Below are 23,710 nucleotides of genomic sequence, written 5' to 3'. Positions count from 1 at the left end.
TAATGTCTTATTTGCTATATTCATAATTTACAGCCCTGAATTTTAGCAATAACTTTGAGAATACTAACAGGTTCCTCTGCCCTAGTTCTTATGCATTCCAGCTCTATAATTGTTATGGTAGCCTATTAAAATTGTATGTAGTGCTACATAGTTTAAACCTCTATGGAACACCTTGACTTTCTTGAGAGTGTGTGCATATCTTAAGTGTTACTGGGTTAAAAGAGTGTGGAAGAGTAATTGAATGAGCTATTCTGATAAATTAATAATTAGAGAAGAGCTGGAAAACAAAGAACAGATATATGATTGCCGCTGAACTAATGCTGAAAGTTTAAGCACTAAAGTTGGTCATAAACATTTTTTGTAAGAATCATAAATAATAATGGCATCAAAATAATAAGCACTTCCCATATTGCCTAGCATATAGGCTCCAATGAGTATTTGTTAAAGAATGAATACATGGAATATTATGGAATTTTGGGGTTAAAAATCCATATTCAATAAAACTTCCCTATAAAGTGCCTGAGGAGGATAAGATTATGCCAAAAATAGTAATGAGATTTTAAAGCTGCAAAGTTTAAATTATTATCAGGTCAGCTAACTTATCTACTTTGAGCTAATTTTACAGTTAAGTCTATTTAATCCATTCTTTATAACAACCTTTATTTTCATTCTTAAGTTTTATATTTTGATAATATTGTCTCTGAGAAAAATTAAATATTTTTTGTTGTTTTAAATTCTTAGGCATAAGATGGCCAAGGAAAGGTGCCTTAAAAAGTCCTTTCAAGATAGTCTTGAAGACATAAAGAAGCGAATGAAAGAGAAAAGGAATAAAAACTTGGCAGAGATTGGCAAACGCAAGTCTTTTATAGCTGCACCATGCCAAATAATCAGTAAGATATTTTTATGTTTTCCTTTTACATCACTTTTAAGTTTACATTTAATAACTGATAAACTTTTTTTATCTTCTTTTAGCCAATACTTCTACACTGCTGAAAAATTACCAAGACAACAACAGAATGTTAGTTTTAGCTTTGGAAAATGAAAAATCCAAAGTGAGAGAAGCCCAAGATATTATCCTACAGCTGAGAAAAGAATGCTACTACCTTGCATGTCAGCTATACGCATTGAAAGAAAAATTTACTTCACAACAAAAAGAAGCTGCTCAGGTATTTTTATTACAAAGGCTGAATTTCTTAAAGAAAAAGTTAATCCATGAGTAAGTTGTTTAGATCAATTATATTATTTAAATTAATTACTGATAGCTCTGTTATTAGTGAATTGATTAAAACATCCTTCTTCAGTGGTCTAGTACAGCTATTGCGTGTGGCTAATTAAGAAAGCTTCAAGCATGTAGCTGATTAAGGTTTGTGCCTGCCTAACTTGGTTCTGAAAGCAGGTTGCAAGATAAGGTATAGAAGAAATAGTTTAGCCTTTTATACACTGCCAGTCCATTTGAATGTTCGGCTGAGTCAGTCAAAGACAATACAACTAAGCTAAAGGTGGTAGTTGAAGTAGACTAATCCAAAAGTTTTAATCAGTGCTATCTTGGGTTTTCTTTGTAGTTTTGCTATATCCGGTGGGGTTTTATAAGAACTACCTTTATTTGAGGAATGGGGAGTGTTTAAGTGCTTTTTGGAGAATCTTTTTTACCTATTTGTTGGCTAAATAAGGAAGACTATACATTATCTCCCAGACAAGAAATATCCTGAATAGTGTGCTGACCAAATTTTTAATCTGATTCTGTTTGTGTCTAAGGTTCTAAAGAAAGGGGTCAAAAATGGTCCTGCCAGCCAAAATATTACAGACATGGAGAAAGTTTGCTTTAGGATATTCTTTGTGTCTCATTGTACGTTAATACCGAGAAGAGCAAGGCCAAGTGCGGTGGCTGATGCCTGTAATCCTAATACTCTGGGAGGCCGAGGCTAGTGGATCGCTCAAGGTCAGGAGTTCGAGACCAGCCTGAGCAAGAGTGAAACCTCGTCTCTACTAAGAATAGAAAGAAATTAGCTTGACAACTAAAAATATGTATAGAAAAAATTAGCCAGGCATAGTGGCGCATGCCTATAGTCCCAGCTACTCAGGAGGCTGAGGCAGGAGGATTGCTTAAGCCCAGGAGTTTGAGGTTGCTGTGAGCTAGGCTGACGCCATGGCATTGTAGCCCGGGCAACAGAGCAAGACTCTGTCTCAAAAAAAAAAAAAAAAAAAAAAACTGAGAAGAGCAAAGATGAGCCAGTTCCTCCTTCCCTTTTCCCAGAAGCCACTGCCAGGGAAATCACATGGGGCAGAGGAAAAGAAAATCAGTGGTGAGTGTCAGGTGTTGACAGAACAGTTTACTTTCTTCTCAGTGGCTGTTTGCTATGCTGGTGAAGACAGTTGCTTTGGCAGTTAGGCCAGGAGGCCAGAAGAAGACCAAGAATTGGGGGATACTTGAGAAAGGAATTAAAGTTACCTCTCCATTAACAGATGTCAGTGAAAGAGTTCTTACTTCCCTATAACTAAAGTGATTCCTTATTTTTTCTATGTGTGATGTAAATACATGTGCAGTATATACATATACATAGGTACACACATAGGCAATATGTATGTAGACAGTGTAGATGAGAATTGCCTCTGTAAAGATTAGATATGATTTCTTCACCTTCATGTGAGGATTAGATTATTTTAATTTTTTTTCAGAATGTAATCTTTCCAAATTTTTTCTTTGCCTTGTTCAGTCAACTACTAGGAGAAAAAAACTCTCCAAAGACATTTGGATCTTCCTCCTCCCTTTCCAAAGTTTTTGCTGAAATGGCACACAAATAATATAAAATGAATACTCAATGAGATAATCACAAAAGCAGTGGGAAAAACATCTATTACCACAGGCCCTTTAACATTTATCAATGATTTTTGAGTATTTATTAAAACATTGTTAGTTGCTAGACAAATGTGTTAGCATTTAAAACATCAAGGTTTATTTTCTGCCATATGCTTATTGTGTGTGTCACTCGTTCTCAACTATCATTCTATACTTGTGCTTCAATGTTTATCAAGTCCACTTAGCAGTGATGGAGAAGCTTAAAATGCTTTATTTATAAGAATGTTTTCTTGCCTACCAGTAGTTAACTTAGCTTGTGAGTAATTTCTATAATAGCCTTTCATTCCCTAAATTTTTTTTTTTTTTTTTTTTTTTTTGTTGTTGAGACAGAGTCTCACTTTGTTGCCCAGGCTAGAGTGAGTGCCGTGGCGTCAGCTTAGCTCACAGCAACCTCAGACTCCTGGGCTTAAGCGATCCTACTGCCTCAGCCTCCCAAGTAGCTGGGACTACAGGCATGCGCCACTATGCCCGGCTAATTTTTTCTATATAGATTTTTAGTTGTCCATATAATTTCTTTCTATTTTTAGTAGAGACGGGGTCTCGCTCAGGCTGGTCTCGAACTCCTGACCTTGAGCAATCCACCCGCCTCGGCCTCCCAGAGTGCTAGGATTACAGGCGTGAGCCACCGCGCCCGGCCTAAATTTTATAATAGATCTTTTTAGTGATTTGTTTTCAAGTTATATTGCTATATAGTTAAATATTCTTTTCTCTTTTATTTATCTTCAATAATTACATTAGTTTCAGAACATTAGCTATGTGGATATCAAATTTAAAGGTTTTAACAGAATTAAATTTCTGGTTTTTTTGTTTCTGATGAAGAGTTTTAGTTTGTTCATTACAGCATCAACATATATGTGCATCAAATTTCAAAAAACAATTGAACTAAATTAGAATGGCTTCTTAGGAATTGAACTAGAATTCTCATCTTCCTAACACAAATCTACAAATCTGCCTCTGTCTATACTTGTGTTCTTCATCTTCCCTCTTGTCACAGTGGCAGAAGTGTCCCTGCTCCTATTAAAGGCCAGGTTCCCCTTATGCATCAGATTACCTCTTCTCACCTCCTATAGGACTTTGCTCCTGGAAGTGTGCTCACTCCACGTGTCTCCCTCTCTACTGGATCATTCTAGTTGTCGTACAAATGTGCTTTAGTATGTCTCACTTTAAGACAAAAAGAAAAATGAAACCTCTCCTGGTCTCATATCTCTCTATCTTATTTCTCTGCTTCCCTTCACAGCCGAACTTTTCCAAAGAGAACAGTGCATTCACCATCTTTACTTCTTTAGCTTTTGAAACCACTCTTAATCTGGCTTCTATACCTATCATTCTATTGTTGCTGTGTGTCAAGGTCACCAAAACCTCCATGTTACCAAATTCAATGGTCACTTCTCTTTCTTCTTAACCTTTCAGTAACATACAATACAGAGATTACTCTTTACTTGAAATACCTTCTCTCTTAGCTTTCTTGGAACTCCTGAGCTCAAGCAATCCTCCCACCTCAGCCTCCCAGAGTGCTAGGATTACAGGCGTGAGCCACAGCACCCAGCCTTCTCTTAGCTTTCTTGATATCACGCTCCCCTAGTTTTCTTCCTACCTTTCTGATCTTTCTATGTCAATCATTTTGGCTGGCTGCTTCTTTACTCTATATTTAAATGCCAGTTGTCCTACACTCATCCTCTCCCATAGCTTTATATACTATCTTTCTGCTGGTGACTTCCAAATTTATAGTATAAGAACTAAACACAGATACACACACATACAGCTACTACTTGATATCTCCACTTAAATGTTTATAAAACATCTCAGACATACTTTATAAAAAGCACAATTCTTTTTTTCCCCCTGCCAAAGATAATATGTACTTCTGGCTCCCTCTGTCTTACTCATCTCAGTAAAGTAGCCTACCCATTTGCTTAGGCCAAAACCATAAGAGGCTTCCTTCTCCCTCATTGTCCTCACCTCCATCCCTGTTCCATCCCTGAGCATGATTTGTTATCTCAAGGCCTTCCACTGGGCTTCATTTCCATAGCCATGACTCTAGTCCTCGCTGATAACATGTTGTACTTGATTTACTATGATGATTCCTTCTACTCCTGGCCACTTTCAATCCATGCGTCACATAGTGGCCAGACTGGTCCTTTTAAAACTTTAATCATTTTATTTCCCTTCTTAATATTAACTAACTTCCCATCACAAACTAAAATCCAAGCTCATGGCTTTCAAGGCCCTACATTATCTGGCCTCTGCAAATGCATCGTCTACTGTTCTCAGTGACTATGTTCCAGCCATACAGTCTTTCTTTCCTAAACACAGCAAGGTTTTTCCTATAGCATGACTTTTATATTTGTTATTTCCACTGCTTCCTTTTCCTCCTGTTCTTTCAATGACTGTTTCCTTTGAGTCTACAAATTATTATCTATCTTTGTTCTTCTTTTTTCCCCTGCACTAGAATGTAAGCTTTAAGGGGATAGGATTTAATCTGTTTTTTAGCTATTATAGTTCCAGTTCCTAGAACAGTGCATGGCACCATAGTAGACTGTCAATAAGTGTATATTGTTGAATAAATGAATGTTTTGTTATGACTACTTCGGTTACAACAATGTTTTGTTTTAATACATTAACAGAACCAGGAAATATGTCCCTCTGGAATGGACTCCAATAGTGATGACAACTCCAGGGATTTATGTATGAAGAATTTACCGTTAGTATCAAATTCCTTATTGTGATTATTAATACCAAGAACGATTTAATTCTGTAGTCCATTTATAAAAGGAAATTTCCATCGTATCAACTCTTGGATTTGGGGTCTGATATTCTCTCAACTGAGAATATCTTTAAGAAAATTTGATGTGTTAAAATTCTATTATATATAGCCAATGTAAAGGTTTCTTTTTCTTAGATGTAACTATTAATACTTTTTTGATGTCTAAGAATAAGAAGCCTTGGTAGAATTTTTAAACTATTCCCTTCAGTCATATTTTTCTCTGTATCATTTTTTTATTCTAGGAAGGATCGGTTATTGAAATGACAATATTTTACCAATCCTACAAATAGTCTGGTTTAGAAAATACATGTAATAAAACAACATATTCAAAACAGCTGTCACACTGTCTTGCTGATCCAATTTATTTTTCCAATTAGACCCTATATACCTTCTTCCCCTTCTCTTGGCTCAAGTGTACTTTATTTGTTTGCTTATGAATTATAGAGATTTAATTACATACACAGATGTAAAATGCACAGATCTTAATTACACAGTTTGATGAGCTTGACTAATGTATATATCTGTGGAACAAAACTTCAATTAAGACAGAGAGCATTGCCATCAATCTAGCCCAGGGTTTCTCAGTATTGGTACTAATGACATCGTGGACCAGATAATTCTTTCTTGTAGAAGGCTGTCTATGCATTGTGGCATGTTTAGTAGTATCCTTTACCTCTGCCCACTAAATGCCAGTAACATCCCTCTCCCTGAGTCATGAGACCCAAAAATGAGTTCATATATTGCTAGATATCCCCTGGGGAGCATAATTGCCCTTATGTGAGATCAATTGCCATAGACAGTTCCCTGTGTCCCTTTCAAGTCTATCACTCTCTCCTTACAGAAGTAACTGCTAATATGATTTCTATCTCCATAGATTACTTTTAATCATTAGTAGTTTCTAAACTTTTGAACTTTGAGATATGACAAAATTTTTATGTCATGGGTAAAAAGTAAGAGGAGGTAATTGATTTTTTTTTACAAGATTTCTAAAGTAGTTACAATAGCTCTATATCTATTACCTAAATCTGTTGTTAAATGTTTTTATGTCTAGAGTGGAAAACTCTATGGAGAATAAGGAATAAAATTGTTAAAATGAAACAGCCAGTAATAGTATTAGAACATAAAGTTTCTTATTTCTTAAACCAAAGAAGAGCAAGATTTTTAAAGAAAATGAACAATGTTAAACAATTTCAGAAGAGTTCAGTAGTGTTAAGCACCAAAGGCATGTATTACCAACAAAGCACAGCTGTGCTAATGATAAAACAGCCTCCTGAAGAGTTAAGTAATCAAACTGTATTTTTAAAAAATATTTTTTTAAGTCAATTCTGATTAGCTACTTCTTCAGTTAAATGAATTGGATTGTGGCATGTTTTCAAGTGGAAAACATATCCAACTTGATATGTTAGTTCTTCCAGTGGGAGTTGAATGTCAGTCATAACAAATCAACCTCCATGTAATCAACATAAGTGTTTTTTGGTTTCCTTTGATACAGAATAGATGTATTGATTTGGAATAGAATTATGAAATGATACTAAAGGAAAGAAAAAAACCTATAATTTAGGAAAATGTTAAATTTGTTTTTATTACATAATAAATAAATTTCCATTTTTCATTGGTATTTTCTAAGGCGAGTTCCTCTTGAAGACACTGACCTTCCAAGACAAAGAGAATCATTTCAAATAGAAGGTAATTCAAGTGAAAATGTAAAAATATTACTAAGGGTAAGATAAGATCTTGAGAACAGGTAATATAATTACATTTCTCTAATTCCTTTTTTTAAAAAATTTTTTTAAATCTGCTCATCTGGTATTCTGCTCAAAGCAAATCTGTTTATTTTTACACAGAATAATAGCGTTTTAAAATACATCCATTCATTATGCCAAATCTTTAATCAAAAACTTTGGCTGTGACTATGGCAGCAGTTTACTGAGCCCTACTGTGTGTCAAGCTCTGTGTTAGGCATTTTACATACATTATCTCACATAACGTAACCCTCACAATGACCTAGGAATATAAGTACAGTCAGTCTCATTTTATATAGACTCAAAGACGTGAAGCATCTCACATGAAATAGCCCAGATGATAACAGCTACGGTTTAAACTCAAAGCTGAACTCCAAAGCCATGCCCTTCTTACTATTAAATTGATATGTCAGTATCCTCAAATATCAATCCCCTCTACTTGAACTAAGCTTTGAAGAAAGGATAGCATTTGAATAAGCAAAACCAGACAAATATCCTCACTTTTCCTAAAAACACAGATTATATTTCTTACCTGAAAGGCTTTTCCAATTATCAAATCTAACTCATTTTTCAAAGAACAACTTAGCTTCCACTTTCTCATTGTATTTGTCCCACTTTGGAATCTGAGGTTCTGCTCCTCTAAATCTGTACTCAATGATAGATACAGACTATTCATTTTTCTTTAAGCCAAGAACACATAAAACCCCATGTTAGGATATTTTTGAAGATCATACAGGTTGAGTATCCCTTATCCGAAATGCTTGGAACTAGAAGTGTTGCAGGTTTTTTCAAATTTTAGAGTATTTGCTGTATACCAGTTTCAGCATCCCTAATCAAAAAATCTGAAATTCAAAATGCTCCAATGATCATTTGCTTGAAGCATCGTGTCTACACTCACATAGTTTCAGATTTTGAAGCATTTTAGATTTTGGATATTCAAATTAGGGATACTCAACCTGCATAAGATTCTTTCACAGGTCAGATATAAGCCATCAGTTGATCACTGACAAATAAATAGATGGTAATATTAAATTCCCTAGATTTTTATTTACTTACTGTAAATGTAGGAAAACTATAGCAAATGATAGTAAATGCCTTTTCTGTCATTCCATTTTTAACTTTGAATTCCAAAATTCTTGAAATTCAAATTTCCACAAAGTTAAGACTTTTTCTCATTTATTTTTAAAATTCTCAGAGCAAGTATCCATTATTCCTCAAGACACACTCGGATTTGATTCTGATTCAGGTGAAGCTAAGTCTACTGATAATGTCTTACCTAGAACTGTATCTCTCCGTCGTGGCAGTTTAAAGAAACATTGTAACAGTCCATGTCAGTTTGATACCTTGGATGATTTTGAAACCAATCATTTGGCAGAGCAGTCTTTTGAATTGGAAAAAATTGGATTTGTAGACCCACTAATAAACATGCACATACCTGAGAATGTAGAACAAAATGTTTGTCAATGGAACAAGGACCACATTAACTTACCACCAATGGTGATTCACCCAGGAAGGTTTACTAAAACAAAAGAAGTCATTTTAGAATCTAAATCTGAACAAACTAAAAATAAGCATAGAGCTGCACAAAGAAGAAAAAGAGAAGAGAAGAGAAAAGCTAACAGAAGGAGAAAATCAAAATCTATATCAAAACATAAAGAGAACAAATGTGAAAATAAAAGAACTACTAATATTTCCCAAAAAAAGTTGGATGAATCTGTCAGTTCCGGTGATGCTTACAATTTTAATTTGGAAGAGGGTGTTCATCTCACTCCTTTCCGAAAACAAATGAGCAATGATTCTGATAGAGAAGAAAACAACAAGTCTGAAGTAAGCACCTGTGAATCAAGTAGCACCTGTGAATCAAGTAGCTCAGGAGATGATTCTGATGACCTCTATTTGCCTCGTTGCAAGAATATTCAAAATCTCACTGGCGATTCAGATAAGAGACCAGTCACCAGGCCTCGATCTAAAAGAGCACTAAAATATACAGATGAAAAAGAGACCGAGGATTCTAAGCCAACAAAAGCTCCTACCAGTAAGTGATCTACTTGTTTGCCTGCATTTTTAATGTTTATGATAAATGATCACTCGTGATGCTTATATACTATACTCACCATCTGTTTCTCTGAGGGAGGTTATAAACTTACCATCTGTCCCTCTTTGGGGGAAGTTACGGTGTGATTAAATAGTGGGAGACTGGGGGTGGAAATCACAGTTGTGTTGCTCTGACCTACTTCATGCTAATTTAAATCCTCTTTAACAACAAACATTACTTGTTGTGGAGACAGTATTTTTGTTTTCAGTAAATGACATTCCCCCAAGGGGGACTTTTTTGTGGAGTTAGGTTGAATTAATATATCCTTTATACACTCACCTGAAATGTCCCCTTGAAAATGAAATCAAACTTGATCCATTGACTTGTCATTTTAATGGCTTTACTTTATATTTAATTTGACAGAAATTATGATTTAAAATAATTTTCTAGTTGGTGAAGGTAGCCTAATGAGACCAAAAAATGTTTTCCTCAATTGATGGGCTAAGTTTTCTTTTGTAAAACATTTATAGGACATCTAAAAACTGTGGCTCAGAAAGTCTTGCTTTTATGAGATCAAAAGTAGGCTTGGTGCAAATGTTGGTAATACAGCCTACAGCTGCCCACAAAGATTTTCACCGTGGAATTTTAGTTAGTATGGTAAAACTAATGTATATGGTCAGGTTGTATCACTCTCAAAATGCTGTTGTTTTATTTGAGCCTCAGAACAGTTCTATGAAGTACAGGTGTGTGTTATCGTGCTTATTTTGTTTATAAGGAAACTAAAGCCTAAAAAATTGAAGGGAACTTTCCAACTTCACCAGTTAGGTGGTGGTAGCATGCAAATATCTTTTTAAAAAATACGCTGTAATGATGGTAGAATAAATCAAACAAGATTGGCAAGATGTTGATAGTTATTGAAGCTGGGTAACTCAGAGTTCATTATACTGTTGTCACCATCTTTATGTACATTTGAAAATGTCCATAATAAATTTTTACAAGAAAAAAAAAATACACTCTAAAGTAGTATTACTCTGAGTTTGTTCCCCAGACAACCAGCATCAGCATCACCTGGAAACTTAGAAATGCAGAATCTCAGGCCGTGCCCCATACCTTTGAGTCAGGATCTGCATCTCTTTAACAAGTTCCTCTGTGGATTAGTTACCCATTAAAGTTTGAGAAGCATTATTCTGGAATACAGCAACTGATCTGATACTGTTGCTTATATATATTTCTCAAGCTGAAAGTTGGAATAATTAATATCATACAATACATTTATGTGGCAACAAAAAATGCTGTTTTAAACCCAGATGACACTAGAGCATATGCCTGCTTCATATAAAATCATTTCACAGTTACAGTTTAGGTTTTGGGGGGATACAATTTGCTTTTTGAAGCTATTTGAAGGGACTATTTGTCTTGCAGTATCCTTACTGTGTTCTGGGCACCTGCTTCCCAATACGGATGTTCCTCCAAAGTAGAATAACTTGGTTGTTTCTGACAGGAAAAACACTAGGTAACTTTTTAACATACTAGCTTTACTAGAGGGAACCCCTTTTCTTCTGGTTTACACAGAGGCTATGATTTAGATGATTCTCATTTATTTACTAGTAGGAGTTTAAGAGGGTTTATAAGACTAGAGGGGGTTGGCTATGGTGTCTTGAGTCTGTAATCCCAGCACTTTGGGAGGCTGAGGTGGGAGGGTCACTTGAGTCCAGGAGTTAGAGACTAGCCTGGGCAGCATAGTGAGACCTTGTCTCTACAAAAAAGTTAAAAATTAGCCAGGCATGGTGGCACCCACCTGTAGTCCCAACTACTTGAGAGGCTGGGGCAGGAAGATCGCTTGAGCCCAGGAGTTTGAGATTGCAGCGAACTATGATTGAGCCACTGTACTCCAGCCTGGGCAGTAGTGTGAGACTGTCTCTTAAAAACAAAACAAAAAAAAAAAAACTATAGGAAGCTACTTAATGATAAACTTGGTATTGAACGAGATAAAGAGGCCATGATGGTTCTAAATAGCAGGGTATGACTAAAATGAAATTCAATAGTTAGCTTAAACTAACTTTTTATCCCCAAGCTATCCTAGAAGAATTTTAAGTTTTAGTAAAGTGTTCTCTCAGTTGTTCATATCTACTGTAGTTAATTATTTCAACATTGTTTGGTTTGAGAGGAAGAGAAAAAAACAGAAAGGTTAAAAAAAATCTATATTATAAAATGTTGGATTTGTATACATTTAAGATATATAATTGAGCATAATTTAGTTCCTGTGATTTTGTCTTGTTTTGGAGCCATATTCAGTAAAAGTTGTTTTTGTAGGTGCACCACCTGAAACTCACCAGTCACCTCATTTTAGCCTGAAGGATATCACCAATGGCCTCTATCCTGTAGTTAAAATCAGGAGATTTTCTCTTTCTCCAAAAAAGAGTAAAGAAAGCCCAGCAGTGTCTCTGCCTAAGCGTAGGTGCACAGTCAGCGTGAACTATAAGGAGCCCACACTTGCTTCGTAAGTATTTGATTTGTGAGAACACAGTTTTAATGATGCATGTTGGGGGAATAAGGTTATAGAGCTTTAAGAATGAGTTATATTTGAAACATAAAAATTTAATAACCTGAAGTAAAAAAATTAAAATTGTCATATTTTGCCATAACTTTATACCAAAGAATAAGTTAATATTGGGGTGCTTACAATTATGCCTAAGATCTCTTTTTATCCTTATAGGAAACTGAGAAGAGGGGACCCTTTTACAGATTTATGTTTCTTGGATTCTCCTATTTTTAAACAAAAAAAGGATTCCAGACGTCATTCTAAAAAAAGTAGGAAACAAATACGATGAAGCTTTTGTTGGATACTGTTTAAATTCATACCATGCCCTTTTCTATTGCTCCAAGAGAATATGTAAGATAGTACACAAGTGGGTCGAACTATTGCCATAGAACATTCTCTTGATAGGACCCTAAAACGTTTCTTCAAGACTATACTTCAAATGTGATGTTTTATCTTAAAGCTTTAATAAATTTATTTTTTCTTTTGAATATAAATAATTGGACTTAAACACTATAATTGTTTAGATTTCTTATGTTGCCAAAACTCCTCAATTTTAGTCAAAATGTATATTATACCAACATTTTAGAAATTAATAATGATTATTCAAATTAAGATATTTACTTGTAAGTTTTGGCATCTTTATTTTTCCCTTAAGTGGGGGATACTAGAGTGAATGATTTTCTAAGACAGGCTAAGGATCATTTGAAACTCTTTATATAGTATTTGAGTGAAATAAATCCTTGACATTCACAGTAGGGTATACCCTAAGTTGTTTGTGAATCCCTTATACAACTGTGTATTTAATTTTTTTTAATAGATGAAATGTATATGGGATCATGATTGGAGAAATTAATGATTTTTAGGCTCAAGGACTAGGTAAGTGACTAGTTCTGAACTCCAAGCTCTAAGTGTATGTTGTTCAAAGTGCTGCCTCAATAAAATCACAAATGTCATGGTCTTTCAGGATAGCTCCTTATTTAGTTAAAAATCTCAAATGTTAAATGTGTGAATACTAAGGACTTTTCTGTATTTTTGATCCAACAGTGAGAGGGAATTAGTTCAGTTTAGAAAGTTTGACATCTATACTTGTATATACCTCTTTAAATTTTAAAACACTGTAGATTATCCATTTTTAAAGAGCAATAAACTTCACATAAGACAGCAGTTATATTTTCCTTCTGTTCTTTAAATATCAAATATAGAATATCTGTCTGCTTGTCTTACTTTCTAGCCTTCACTATTTTATCCTTGGACATTTCCTCTCCCCTCCCCTTCTCTATAGTGATTGCCATGAAACTCTCATCTTCCCCATCATACTCAACCTAACACCTCTCTTCCAGCTTTTCATTGTGCAGTCTCCCAATTTGTGATCAACAAATTCTGATTTTATTGAGTGACTCTTCCAATTCTGATCTCAGATTTTCTTGACTGTATCTCTATGTCTTTCTATGTTCTCTATCAGTCACACCCAAAATCCTTTTCATCACCCGAAATTTTTCTATCTCTAAATCATTGATTCATACATCCTACTCTCCTACCATAGTTTCACTTTTTCAGTTTGTTTCTTTGCCATTCCCCTTATACCTATTCTGTAAATTCATGGAAACTCTACAGTGACTAAGACTACATGCAATTAAAAATTCAATTTCTCCATCCCACTAGCTACATTTCAGTTGTTCAGTAGACACATGTGACTAGTGGTTACCATATTGGTCAACTGGGGAAATGTAGAACATTTCCATCACTGCAGAAAGTTCAATTGGACTATAACCTATCGGCCAAATCCAGCACACTAACTATTTTTGGATGGTCTGTAAGCTAAGAATGCTTTTTGCATTTTTAAATAGTTGGAAAAAATCAAACACTTGGAATCAATTTTGATGATATAAAGCACTAACATCGAACCCCAATAATGAACCTAAATAATATACTTGATTTTCTCTCTTGGCCTGCAAAACCTAAAATAATCAATTTCTGGCCCTTTACCAAAAATGTTTGCCAACTCCTGCTCTAGCCCATTGACTTCCTCTACTTTTGCTTTAAAGATCATTCTGTTCTGATATTTTCTGATCTAGCTTTGATCCTCATCTTCCCTTCATCTCCAGAGTCAACCGTTATCCTAACTAATATCAATGTTAAAGTTTTTGTACTTTTAGTGTTTCTATATTCTTGCTGTAGACTGTTAAGTATTGTTTGTATCCATAGACTGTTTAGTATTGCTTATTTGTAGACTAAGTATTGTTTTGTATCTTAACATCTTATATGAATGTTATCACATTGTACATACCCTTTTATAACTGACTTTTAACTTGACATTGTTTTTGAGATTTATCCACGTTAGCAGATATGGATTATTTTCATTGTACAGTATTTTTTATTATGTAAATAAACCAAACTTAATCAGTTTTTCTTTTGGGAGACAGCTTGTTTCCACTTTTTTATTATTTATAAATTAGTACCGCATTGAATATTCTGCATCCTTGTACACATAGGCTTAAGTTTCTATGGAGTTGACACCAAGAAGTAGAATTGCTCAGTTGCAGAGTACGTTGAACTCTGACTTTTACTATGGGTTTGTAAGTTGCTCTCTACAGTGGTTGCACCAATTCTTCTGTTACAAGGAGTATATCACTTTCCTAACAGCAATTTAAAATTTCTAGTATCACCACACATAGTTCCTCACTTGGTGTTATTAGACATTAAAATTGGCCAAGCCAATGAGTGTGAAATGGTTCCTCTCTTTGTTTTAATTACTATGAGATTGTCTAATTCAATTACTTGTGAGAATTTGGGTTTTTATTGGTCATTCTCATTTCTTCCTCTATGAATCATTATGTCTTTTGACTACTTTTCTTCTAGAATGTCTTTTTCTTTATAAAAGTATAAGTTTTTTATATATTCTATATACTATTTTTTATTTATATGGTTTATAAATATCTTTCCTCAACTTGTGCCCTTTTCTTAACCTTGTTTATAATGCCTTTTGATATTTAGGAGTTTTAAATATTAGTGTGCTCTACCACTCTTTTCCTTAAGGTTTTGTCTAAAATTTATACAGTTTTGCTTTTCATTTTAAGGTTTAAACCATATGGCATTTATATGGAGGACTAGGGATCTAATTTTATTTTTTCCCATGAGGTTAACCAGTTGTCCCAGCACAATTCACTGATTAATCACTCCTTTCCCCACTGGTGACTCTTTCCCTCTTTGTCATATTCCAAGCTTCTTTCCATTGGTTTATTTGTCTAGCTTTATACAGGGTACTGTATAGTCACAATTTGGGAGTGCCGGGTTGTGAGGGGAGTAAATATAAAATTTATCCTTTTGATTTCAGTAGCATTAAGTATATTCAACATTGTTGTGCAAGCCTTACCACTATCCATTTCCAGAACTTTCATCATCCTAAACTGAAACACTGTCCCCCAGTCCCTGGTAATCATTATTCTACTTTCTATCTCTATGAATTTGACTATTCCAGGTACCTCATAGAAATGGAATCATACGATATTTGTCTTTTTGTGTCTGGTTTATTTCACTTAGCATAATATCTCCAAGGTTCATACAGGTCATATCATGTATCCAAATTTTATTCCTTTTTAAGGCTGAATAATATATCATTGTATGTATATACATTTTCTTTATCCATCAAAGGACATTTGGGTTTGTCCATCTTTTTTGAAGAAATGTCTATTCAAGTCCAATGACCATTTTTTAAGTGGGTTGTGTGTTTTTTTCTTGGTGGGCCTTAATTCTTTATATATACTGGATTTGTGATTTCCAAATATTCTCTCTCATTCTCTGGGTTGCCTTTTACTCTGTTGATAGTGTCATTTGATACACAAAGGGTCTGAATTTTGATTGACTCCAATTTATATATGTTTCTTTTGCCTATGTTATTGATGTCATATCTAAGAAATCATTGCCAAATCCAATGTCTTGATACTTTTTCCTGTGTTTTCTTCTAAGTCATAATTTTTTTAATACACAGGTAGAATTTGCTAATATTTTATTTAGAATTTTTTATATATATGATCATAAATAAAATTTGCCTGTATCATTTCCCGTATACACCTTGTATTTTTGGTATCAAAGCTATACTAGCCTCATAAAATTAGTTCACAATCGTTTCTCTTTTTGCTCTATGGAAACAAATTATACCTATTGATGTTTTGGTAGACTTTGCCACTAAACCTATCTTATCCTTCTGTACTTCTGCGGGAAAATTTGTCGTAGTTTTTTAAGGATTATAAGTCTAGCAGTTTCTCTAATTCTTGAATCTGTTAAATTTTTCTTTGCAGGGAGAAATCATAAATATACATGTATTGTGGTGACTGCCATAATTTTATTTCTATCAAATATTTTTTGCTTTCTATCTACTCTGCTTTTTCTTTCTTTATATTGTTTTGACAAGGGATTCTGTGTTTTTCTAAAATCAAATTTAATTTTGACCTCACTCTTTAAAATATAACAATTATTTCTTCCAGCATTTAATTTTCTTATGGTCTTGACTTTGTTGAGAAGTTTTGTCAGTCTAATATCTGTTCATATTTTGTTAACTTATCCCTAAGCTTTTCATGTTCTTAATTGTGAATGTATTTTTTAAATTCATTTTTTTTTGCTGCTTATAGAAATATAGTTGATTTTCATATATAGACCTTGCTGTATTACCTCACTAGTTCTGGTACCTTTTTTGTAGTTCGCTTAGGATTTTTTTTAATGCACATTATCTTATAGTCTACACAAAAAGACAATTTACTTGTCTTTCTGATTTGTCTGCTTTTTCTTGCTTTATTACACTGACTTGAACCTCCCTTATAATGTTGGAAACAAGTGGTAAGAGCAGATATCTTTGCCTTGTTCTCAACCATGGGAGGAAGCATTTGGTTTGTTGATATTATTATCCTGTGATGTTGGCTGTATGGTGTTCATTGATAACCTTTATCAGATTGAGGAAGTTTCCTTTTATTCTTTGCTAGGAGGTTTTGTTTCCTTTTCTTTTTCTTTTTTTAAAGTCATGAATGGGTGTTGAATTTTGTCAAATGCTTTATCTGTGTCTCTTGAGATGATCCTTTTTTTTTTCTCCTTTATTGATATGGTGAGTTAAATTAATGGATTTCCAATGTTAAACCAACTTTGAATTATGGAATAAACCCCTTGGTCATGATATATTATCCTTTTTGTATATTGCTGAATTTTATTTGTTAATATTTTGTTAAAGATTTTCACATCTATTTTTTGTGAGAGTTATTGGCCTTTAATTTTCCTACAAATTTTTTTTCCAGCTTTGGTTATCAGGGTAGTATTACGGGCCTCATAAAATGAGTTCACAAGTCTTTCCACTGCCTCTGTTTTCTGAAAGATTTTGTGTAGGATTGATATTTCTTCCTCAAATGTTTGACAGACCAATGAAAACATCTGTGCCAGGAGTTTTCTTTGTAGAAAAGTTTTTAATTATGAATTTATTTCTTTAATTGATGTGGAGATGTTTAGGTTTTTTATTTCTTATTTAGTCAGTTTTGCTAATTTGTGTCATACATGGAATTTGTTCATCTAAGTTATCAAATTCTTTGATATAATGTTGTTTATAATATTCCCTTGTACTTTTTGTCTTGCATGGAATAGCTGTAGTTGTCCTCTCTTTCTTTCCTGATACTGGTAATTTATGCTTTCTCCTTTTTCTTTTGTCTGTCTGTCTTTCTTTCTTTTTTTTTTTTTTTTTTTTTTTTTGAGACAGTGTCTTGTCTTGCTTTGTTGCCCAGGCTAGAGTGCAATGGTATCATCATAACTCACTGCAACCTCAAATTCCTGGACTCAAGCAATCTTCCTGCTTCAGTCTACCAACTAACTGGAACTACAGGCACATGCCACCATGCTGGGTTAATTTTATTTTGTTTTAATTTTTTGTAGAAACAGGGTTTTGCTGTGTTGCCCAGGCTGGTCTCAAATGCCTGGCTTCAAGCGATCCTCCCACCTCAGCCTCCCAAATTGCTGGGATTACAGGTGTGAGCCACTGCACCCATCTGTCTCTTATTTCTTGAAGAGTGTAGATAGAAGTTTAAGAATTTTTCAAAGAACCAGTTTTTATAATAGTTTTAGTGATTTATCTTTTTTGTTCATTCCTTATTTCAATGATTTATATTCTTTCATATTCTTTCTACTTTGGGTGTAATTTGCCCTTTTCTAGCTTCTTAAAGTATTTTGAAGACATCTTCTTATTTTAATGTATATAAATGCTATATGTTTTCTGTTAAGCACTATGTTAGCTGCATCCCACAAATTTTCATATGTTGTCATTTAGTTCAAAATATTTTCTAATATCTCTTGTGATTTTTCATCTTTTTCTCTCTGTGCTTCATTTCTGATAGTTTCTGTTACTATGTCTTCAAGTTTACTTCATTTTCTTCTGCTTTTCAAACCTTCTATTAATCCCATCCAGTGAATTTTTCCTATCATGATTTTTTTTTCAACTCTAGAAATTCCATTTGGTTCTAGTGGCCCTGGCTGTTCTCAAACTCCTGGGCTGAGGCAATCTTCCCACCTCGGCCTCCCAAAGTGCTGAGATTATAGGTGTGAACCACCACTCCTGGCAACTTTGTTTGTTTGTTTGTTTGTTTGTTTAAGAGATGGAAGTCTCGCAATGTTGCCCAGGCTGGTCTCAAACTCCTGGGCAAAAGCAAAACTCCTTCCTCAGCCTCCCGAGTAGCTGGGACTACAGGAATGCACCACCTTGCCTGGAATTGTACATTTTTATAAACTAGGTTTTCTTGTATTCCTTTAAAGAGTTTTTAACTTTGTTTTGTCAGACAATTAAGTTTGTTGGAGATTAGCTTGATTCTTTTTAGGTTTGCTTTTAAGTTTTTTGGGCCAGGTCTAGAAGGGCTTTTACTCTAGTGCTCACTTACCCCCAGTACTAAGATGTGAAGCATCTAGCTAGGGTCTCCACTGAATGTCCTATGTATTCAACAAGGGCTGTCCATTCTGACTGCTGGGTGCTTGAATGATTCCCAATACTGTATGAGCTCTGAGAGTTGTTTGGCTTACAGCTCTCTATATATTCTTTACCCTGCAGTTCTTTCCCTAGCTTCATGAAGTTTCATGCTACACATGTGCAGGTAAGTATTTAATCAAGATTTAATTGTTAAGCAGTCCAGACCATTAAGCAGAATTCTGGAGCTTTTTCTCTGTATAACTCCTTCCTATCTAGTACTCTGATAGCAAATTCTTGCTTCTTCTTTGTCTCCAAAATTCAATCTCTGTCTCCTCAACTCGGTGGACTCTGAATTCCCACTCCTTGTGCCACAATTCTGAACCTGCCTTGGGAAGAAATACGGCATGAACTTAGGGCTCACTGCTTATTTTCCTTCTCTCTAGGAGCAAAGTACTATACTACCTATCGCCCAGTTTCTGAAAACAGTTGATTGATATATTTCATCCTGTTACTGATTGTGAGTGAACAAGTCCCATAGTAGTTATGCCTTCATAGGCAGAAGTAGAAGTCAGCCATTTATCCTTCTTGGGATTCACTGTGATTATCATTATTCATGCCTTTTATCAGTTGTGAAAAGTTCTTGGCTTATTGAATATTGCCTTTCCCCCATTCTCTCCTCATGTAATGTAATAATTGGTGGACTCTGATTTAACTAATAATTAGCACCAACTGTGCTAAGCATTTTTCTAGCCACTTTGGGATGCCTCGGTGAGCAAAATAACTATCGTGCCCTAATGGAATGCACATTGTTTACAACCTGTCCTGTGTCTCTTAACCCATTTTTCATACTTTTCATCTCTTTAGTTATATTGTTTATGTATCATTTCATCAGTTCTGTATTCTAGTTCACTCATTCTATCCTTGGTTATATCACAGCCTATTTAACTTGTCACTTAATGTTTCGTTCTCCATTTTTAGCAGTTATAAGCACCTATTTTCTTTTAGGACATTGAAGTGTTTTCTCACATTAGGTGTCTAATTCTGATATTTGTTGTATCTTCTCACTTTTGCTTATGATGAATTATTTGCTCACTTGTTTCCTAATTTTTTAATGTAAGCTCATCGTTCATAGAACTTTTTTCCTTCTGAGAGAAAAATCTGTGGCCTGGGTTGTGGAAACATCCCTGCAGACTGCTTCTGTGTTGCTTTTACCAGGAGCCCTAGAGGTATCATCTACCCAAGAAGCAATTTTTATTTTATGCTATGTTTGGGGATTTGTTTAGAGATTTTTAGAGCATGTAGGAAATGTAAATTTGAAGCCCAAACCTGCTGGAAGTCAAGTCCAAGGGCTTCAAATCCTTAGAAAACATTTTTAGTTCATACTTTCACTAATGTGTACAAACCTTTTATAGCTTTACTGTGGGGGGTGGGGAGATGTTAACAATCTGTTTCACTCAACCCACATACACATTAAAACCTAAGCCCTTTAATCAGAGGTAACAACTTTCTCAGGGTGACCAAAGAACCAGTACACGTATTGACCCCTCATTTTTAGTTTCCTATTGATTATGTCACTTGGAGATTACCTTTTCTTCTTTGTAAGCCCAGCTATGTCCTTAAATGTATTTGCTATGTCCTTAAGTGCATTTCACCTAGCACTTCCAGGTATTTTGGGGGGACAAGTATAACCAAAAGTCTCCAATCCTAATGCCAAGATGATTTTTTAAAATCACAAGATGGGAGTATGCTTAACAGCCAATTTCCTATTTCTTTCAAGATAAAATCCATTACTCTTCATATGACCTATTAAGGCCTTGCACCATCTCACACGACACTTCTCTTTACTTCCTACAACTCCTGTCATGTTAGATTCTCTCAGTTCTTTGAAGTTCTCAGCCTGTATCATCTCTCCCTGCCTTCTTCTAAATTTTGCCTTAGTCATGCCTATTCATCTTTCAGCACCACAGCTTAAAATTCACTTCCTCTGAGAAGCTTTCTCCGAGCTCTTGCTTACCAGATTTTACCTTCCTTTTTATAGTCTCATAGTACCATACTAGCAGAAGCTCCAGAATTTCCCTATAGACAGGGCCCTAGGATGATTTTTTGAATGAGGAAGATAATGGGGGTAGGGGTGGGATGGGCCTAGGAAACTTATCTTTTTTTTTTTTTTGAGACAGAGTCTCACTCTGTTGCCCAGGCTAGAGTGAGTGCCGTGGCGTCAGCCTAGCTCACAGCAACCTCAAACTCCTGGGCTCAAACAATCCTCCTGTCTCAGCCTCCCGAGTAGCTGGGACTACAGGCATGCACCACCATGCCCGGCTAATTTTTTCTATATATATTTTTAGCTGTCCATATAATTTCTTTCTATTTTTAGAGGTGGGTCTCGCTCTTGCTCAGGCTGGTCTCGAACTCCTGAGCTCAAACGATCCGCCCACCTCGGCCTCCCAGAGTGCTAGGATTACAGGCGTGAGCCACCGCGCCCGGCCGGAAACTTATCTTAAAGCTATATTTGCTTAAAAAGTATTTTTATTTAATTTATATTTTTATTGAAGCCACCTTTGGTCCCACCACTGCAAGACCTACCATCCATCGTAGCACTGACACTCATAAAAATTACTGTTTAACGTCTGCCCTCCCCATGAAAATGTAATTGCTACTTTGATCATTTTGTACCTATACACATTCTCTAAATCCAGGCTCCCTGGCAAGGTGTTTCATGACCCTATCCAACCTGATCCTCACAACACATCATCAACTGTTAGCCCAACCTCACATTAACCTCTCACCTCTGAATTCACTGTTACATTTCTTCTCCAGTAATAGATTTTTAGCCTTAAAAGCTGTCAACTTATCTTTGTATCCTTATCATTTTAAACATACAAGGTGCTCAGTAAATGTGGAATAAGAATTTGCAGTGAATAGCAGAGAATGTGAAAGGAATAGAAAATACAGTTATAGGCTTAATATCCAGACAGTTCATGCTCAACAAACGACAACTACTCTTTAAATGTAAATGTGGCACTGCACAGTGTTTAAGAACACTGAATCTCGATCCAGAATCTCTTGCATTTGACTTCTCAGAAAACTGCCTCTCTTTATCTCAGTATTTTCATTAAATTGTTATAAGGATTCAATGAGTCTATATATTTAAAATGCTTAGAAGAGTGCCTGACACCTATAAGTACTCCATAAGTGGTAGATTCCTGGGTAAGAAAATTACTTGGTTATAGTAACCCATGCAACACCCACAGATTGTCCACACTAAATTCTGTCAGCTGGTTCAAACCCACTTAGTACCAATACAGATAAAGTAGTGTTCATATTCTATTAACAATACCTGAATACTGTTTTAGGTAAAAAGCCTTTTTTAATTTATAAATTTATAGTATAAACTTAAAATTTACAGTGTTTCACATTCACTTCAAACCATCTTCACATACATTATTTAAACACATCCTCACTACAGCTTTGAGCAGAAAGGTGTGTGTCTAATGAGAATAGACTAAGGATGGTGAACAGGACTATGCATAGTGTTCCATCATAAAAGGTGTTGGGAAATAGCATTTGTGCAAGAAGATACATGTACTAAGATAAATAACAAAATACAGAAGTATCTGAAATTTATTCCAGCTTGGTATTTATAGGAAAGATGGAGAAATGTGGATGGGGGCTGTTAGGTGGGTTCACATACAGCTACATGATCACACTCAAGAAATTTTGATTGTTGGCATCTTGGAAGTTGGTATCTAGCATCATGATGGAAATTTTCATCCTCTCCCCCATCCTGTTCAATATTTTTATCAATAACATGAATATGAGAAAACATAATTTACAAATAAATTTATAATGTATAATTGCAAAACCTAGAAGGAATAGATAACAGTAAATATTGGAACTGGAATAAAAAATGCTTCACACATTAATACAAATAAGTGCAGAAGGAATTTTCTATAAAATTAAGCCCACATCTACTTTGGGGTTGGGGGGGTTGTTTGTTTGCTTGGGGGAGGGGGGTTGTTTTGTTTTTAGTTGTTATAGCAAACGGTTTTTACTACCTAACATAAGAGTACACCGGGGGTAGTTCCCAAAGCAGTGTGTCAAGCTCACATTTACTTTGGTTTGTTTGTTTGTTTGTTTGTTGTTTTTGTTTTTTTCTTTGAGACAGAGTCTTGCTCTGTTGCCCAGGCTAGAGTGCCGTGGCATCAGCCTAGCTCACAGCAACCTCAAACTCCTGGGCTCAAGCAATGCCTCAGCCTCCCAAGTAGCTGGGACTACAGGCATACGCCACCATGCCAGGCTAATTTTTTTCTATATATTTTTAGTTGTCTGGTTAATTTCTTTCTATTTTTTAGTAGAGACGGGGTCTCACTCTTGCTCAGGCTGGTCTCGAACTCCTGACCTCGAGCGATCCTCCCGCCTCGGCCTCCCAGAGTGCTAGGATTACAGGCGTGAGCCACCGCGCCTGGCCCACATCTACTTTGTGACCTAACAATTCCATTGTTAGGCATTTACACAAGAGAAATGAAAGCATGTATTTACCAAAAAACCTGTAAAGAAATGTTAATAGCAGCCTTATTGTAAAAGCCAAAACCTGGAAACTACCCAAATGTCCACTAAAGTTGAGTAAATAAACAAATTGTGGTATATTTCAACAACAGAATACTACTTGGCAATAAAAGTGAATGAACTGTTGATATGTGCTACAACATGGATAAGCCAGACCGTATGATTCCATTTATATGGCATAAAAGAACAGACAAAACTAATACATGGTGATAGAAATCACAAGCGGCTGCTTGGAGATGGGGCAGGGGAACTGACCTGAAAGGGGCACAAATGAAC

The 23,710-nt window shown here is 35.2% G+C and overlaps 1 protein-coding gene across 3 annotated transcripts; it reads left to right on the top strand.

Moving 5' to 3' along the window:
* Positions 1-748: 748 nt before the first annotated feature.
* On the top strand, positions 749-20,151 carry SGO1 (shugoshin 1). 3 transcript variants are annotated; one of them, XM_069473291.1, is made up of 8 exons: positions 749-890; positions 973-1,166; positions 5,482-5,558; positions 7,249-7,307; positions 8,559-8,609; positions 11,712-11,898; positions 12,115-12,209; positions 20,084-20,151. In XM_069473291.1, the coding sequence occupies exons 1-8, from the start codon at positions 749-751 to the stop codon at positions 20,149-20,151; spliced, it is 873 nt and encodes a 290-aa protein (XP_069329392.1). The 3 variants fall into 3 exon arrangements, with proteins under 3 accessions (XP_069329392.1, XP_069329391.1, XP_069329393.1); XM_069473290.1 differs by having other exon boundaries at positions 8,559-9,398; XM_069473292.1 differs by lacking the exon at positions 8,559-8,609.
* Positions 20,152-23,710: the final 3,559 nt, after the last annotated feature.

Source organism: Eulemur rufifrons, chromosome 7 (genome assembly GCF_041146395.1).
Source record: "Eulemur rufifrons isolate Redbay chromosome 7, OSU_ERuf_1, whole genome shotgun sequence".
In the NCBI taxonomy this organism is placed as follows: Eukaryota; Metazoa; Chordata; class Mammalia; order Primates; family Lemuridae; genus Eulemur; species Eulemur rufifrons.
The sequence above is the reverse complement of the archived record's forward strand: the minus strand, read 5'-3'. Positions and strand labels throughout refer to the sequence as shown.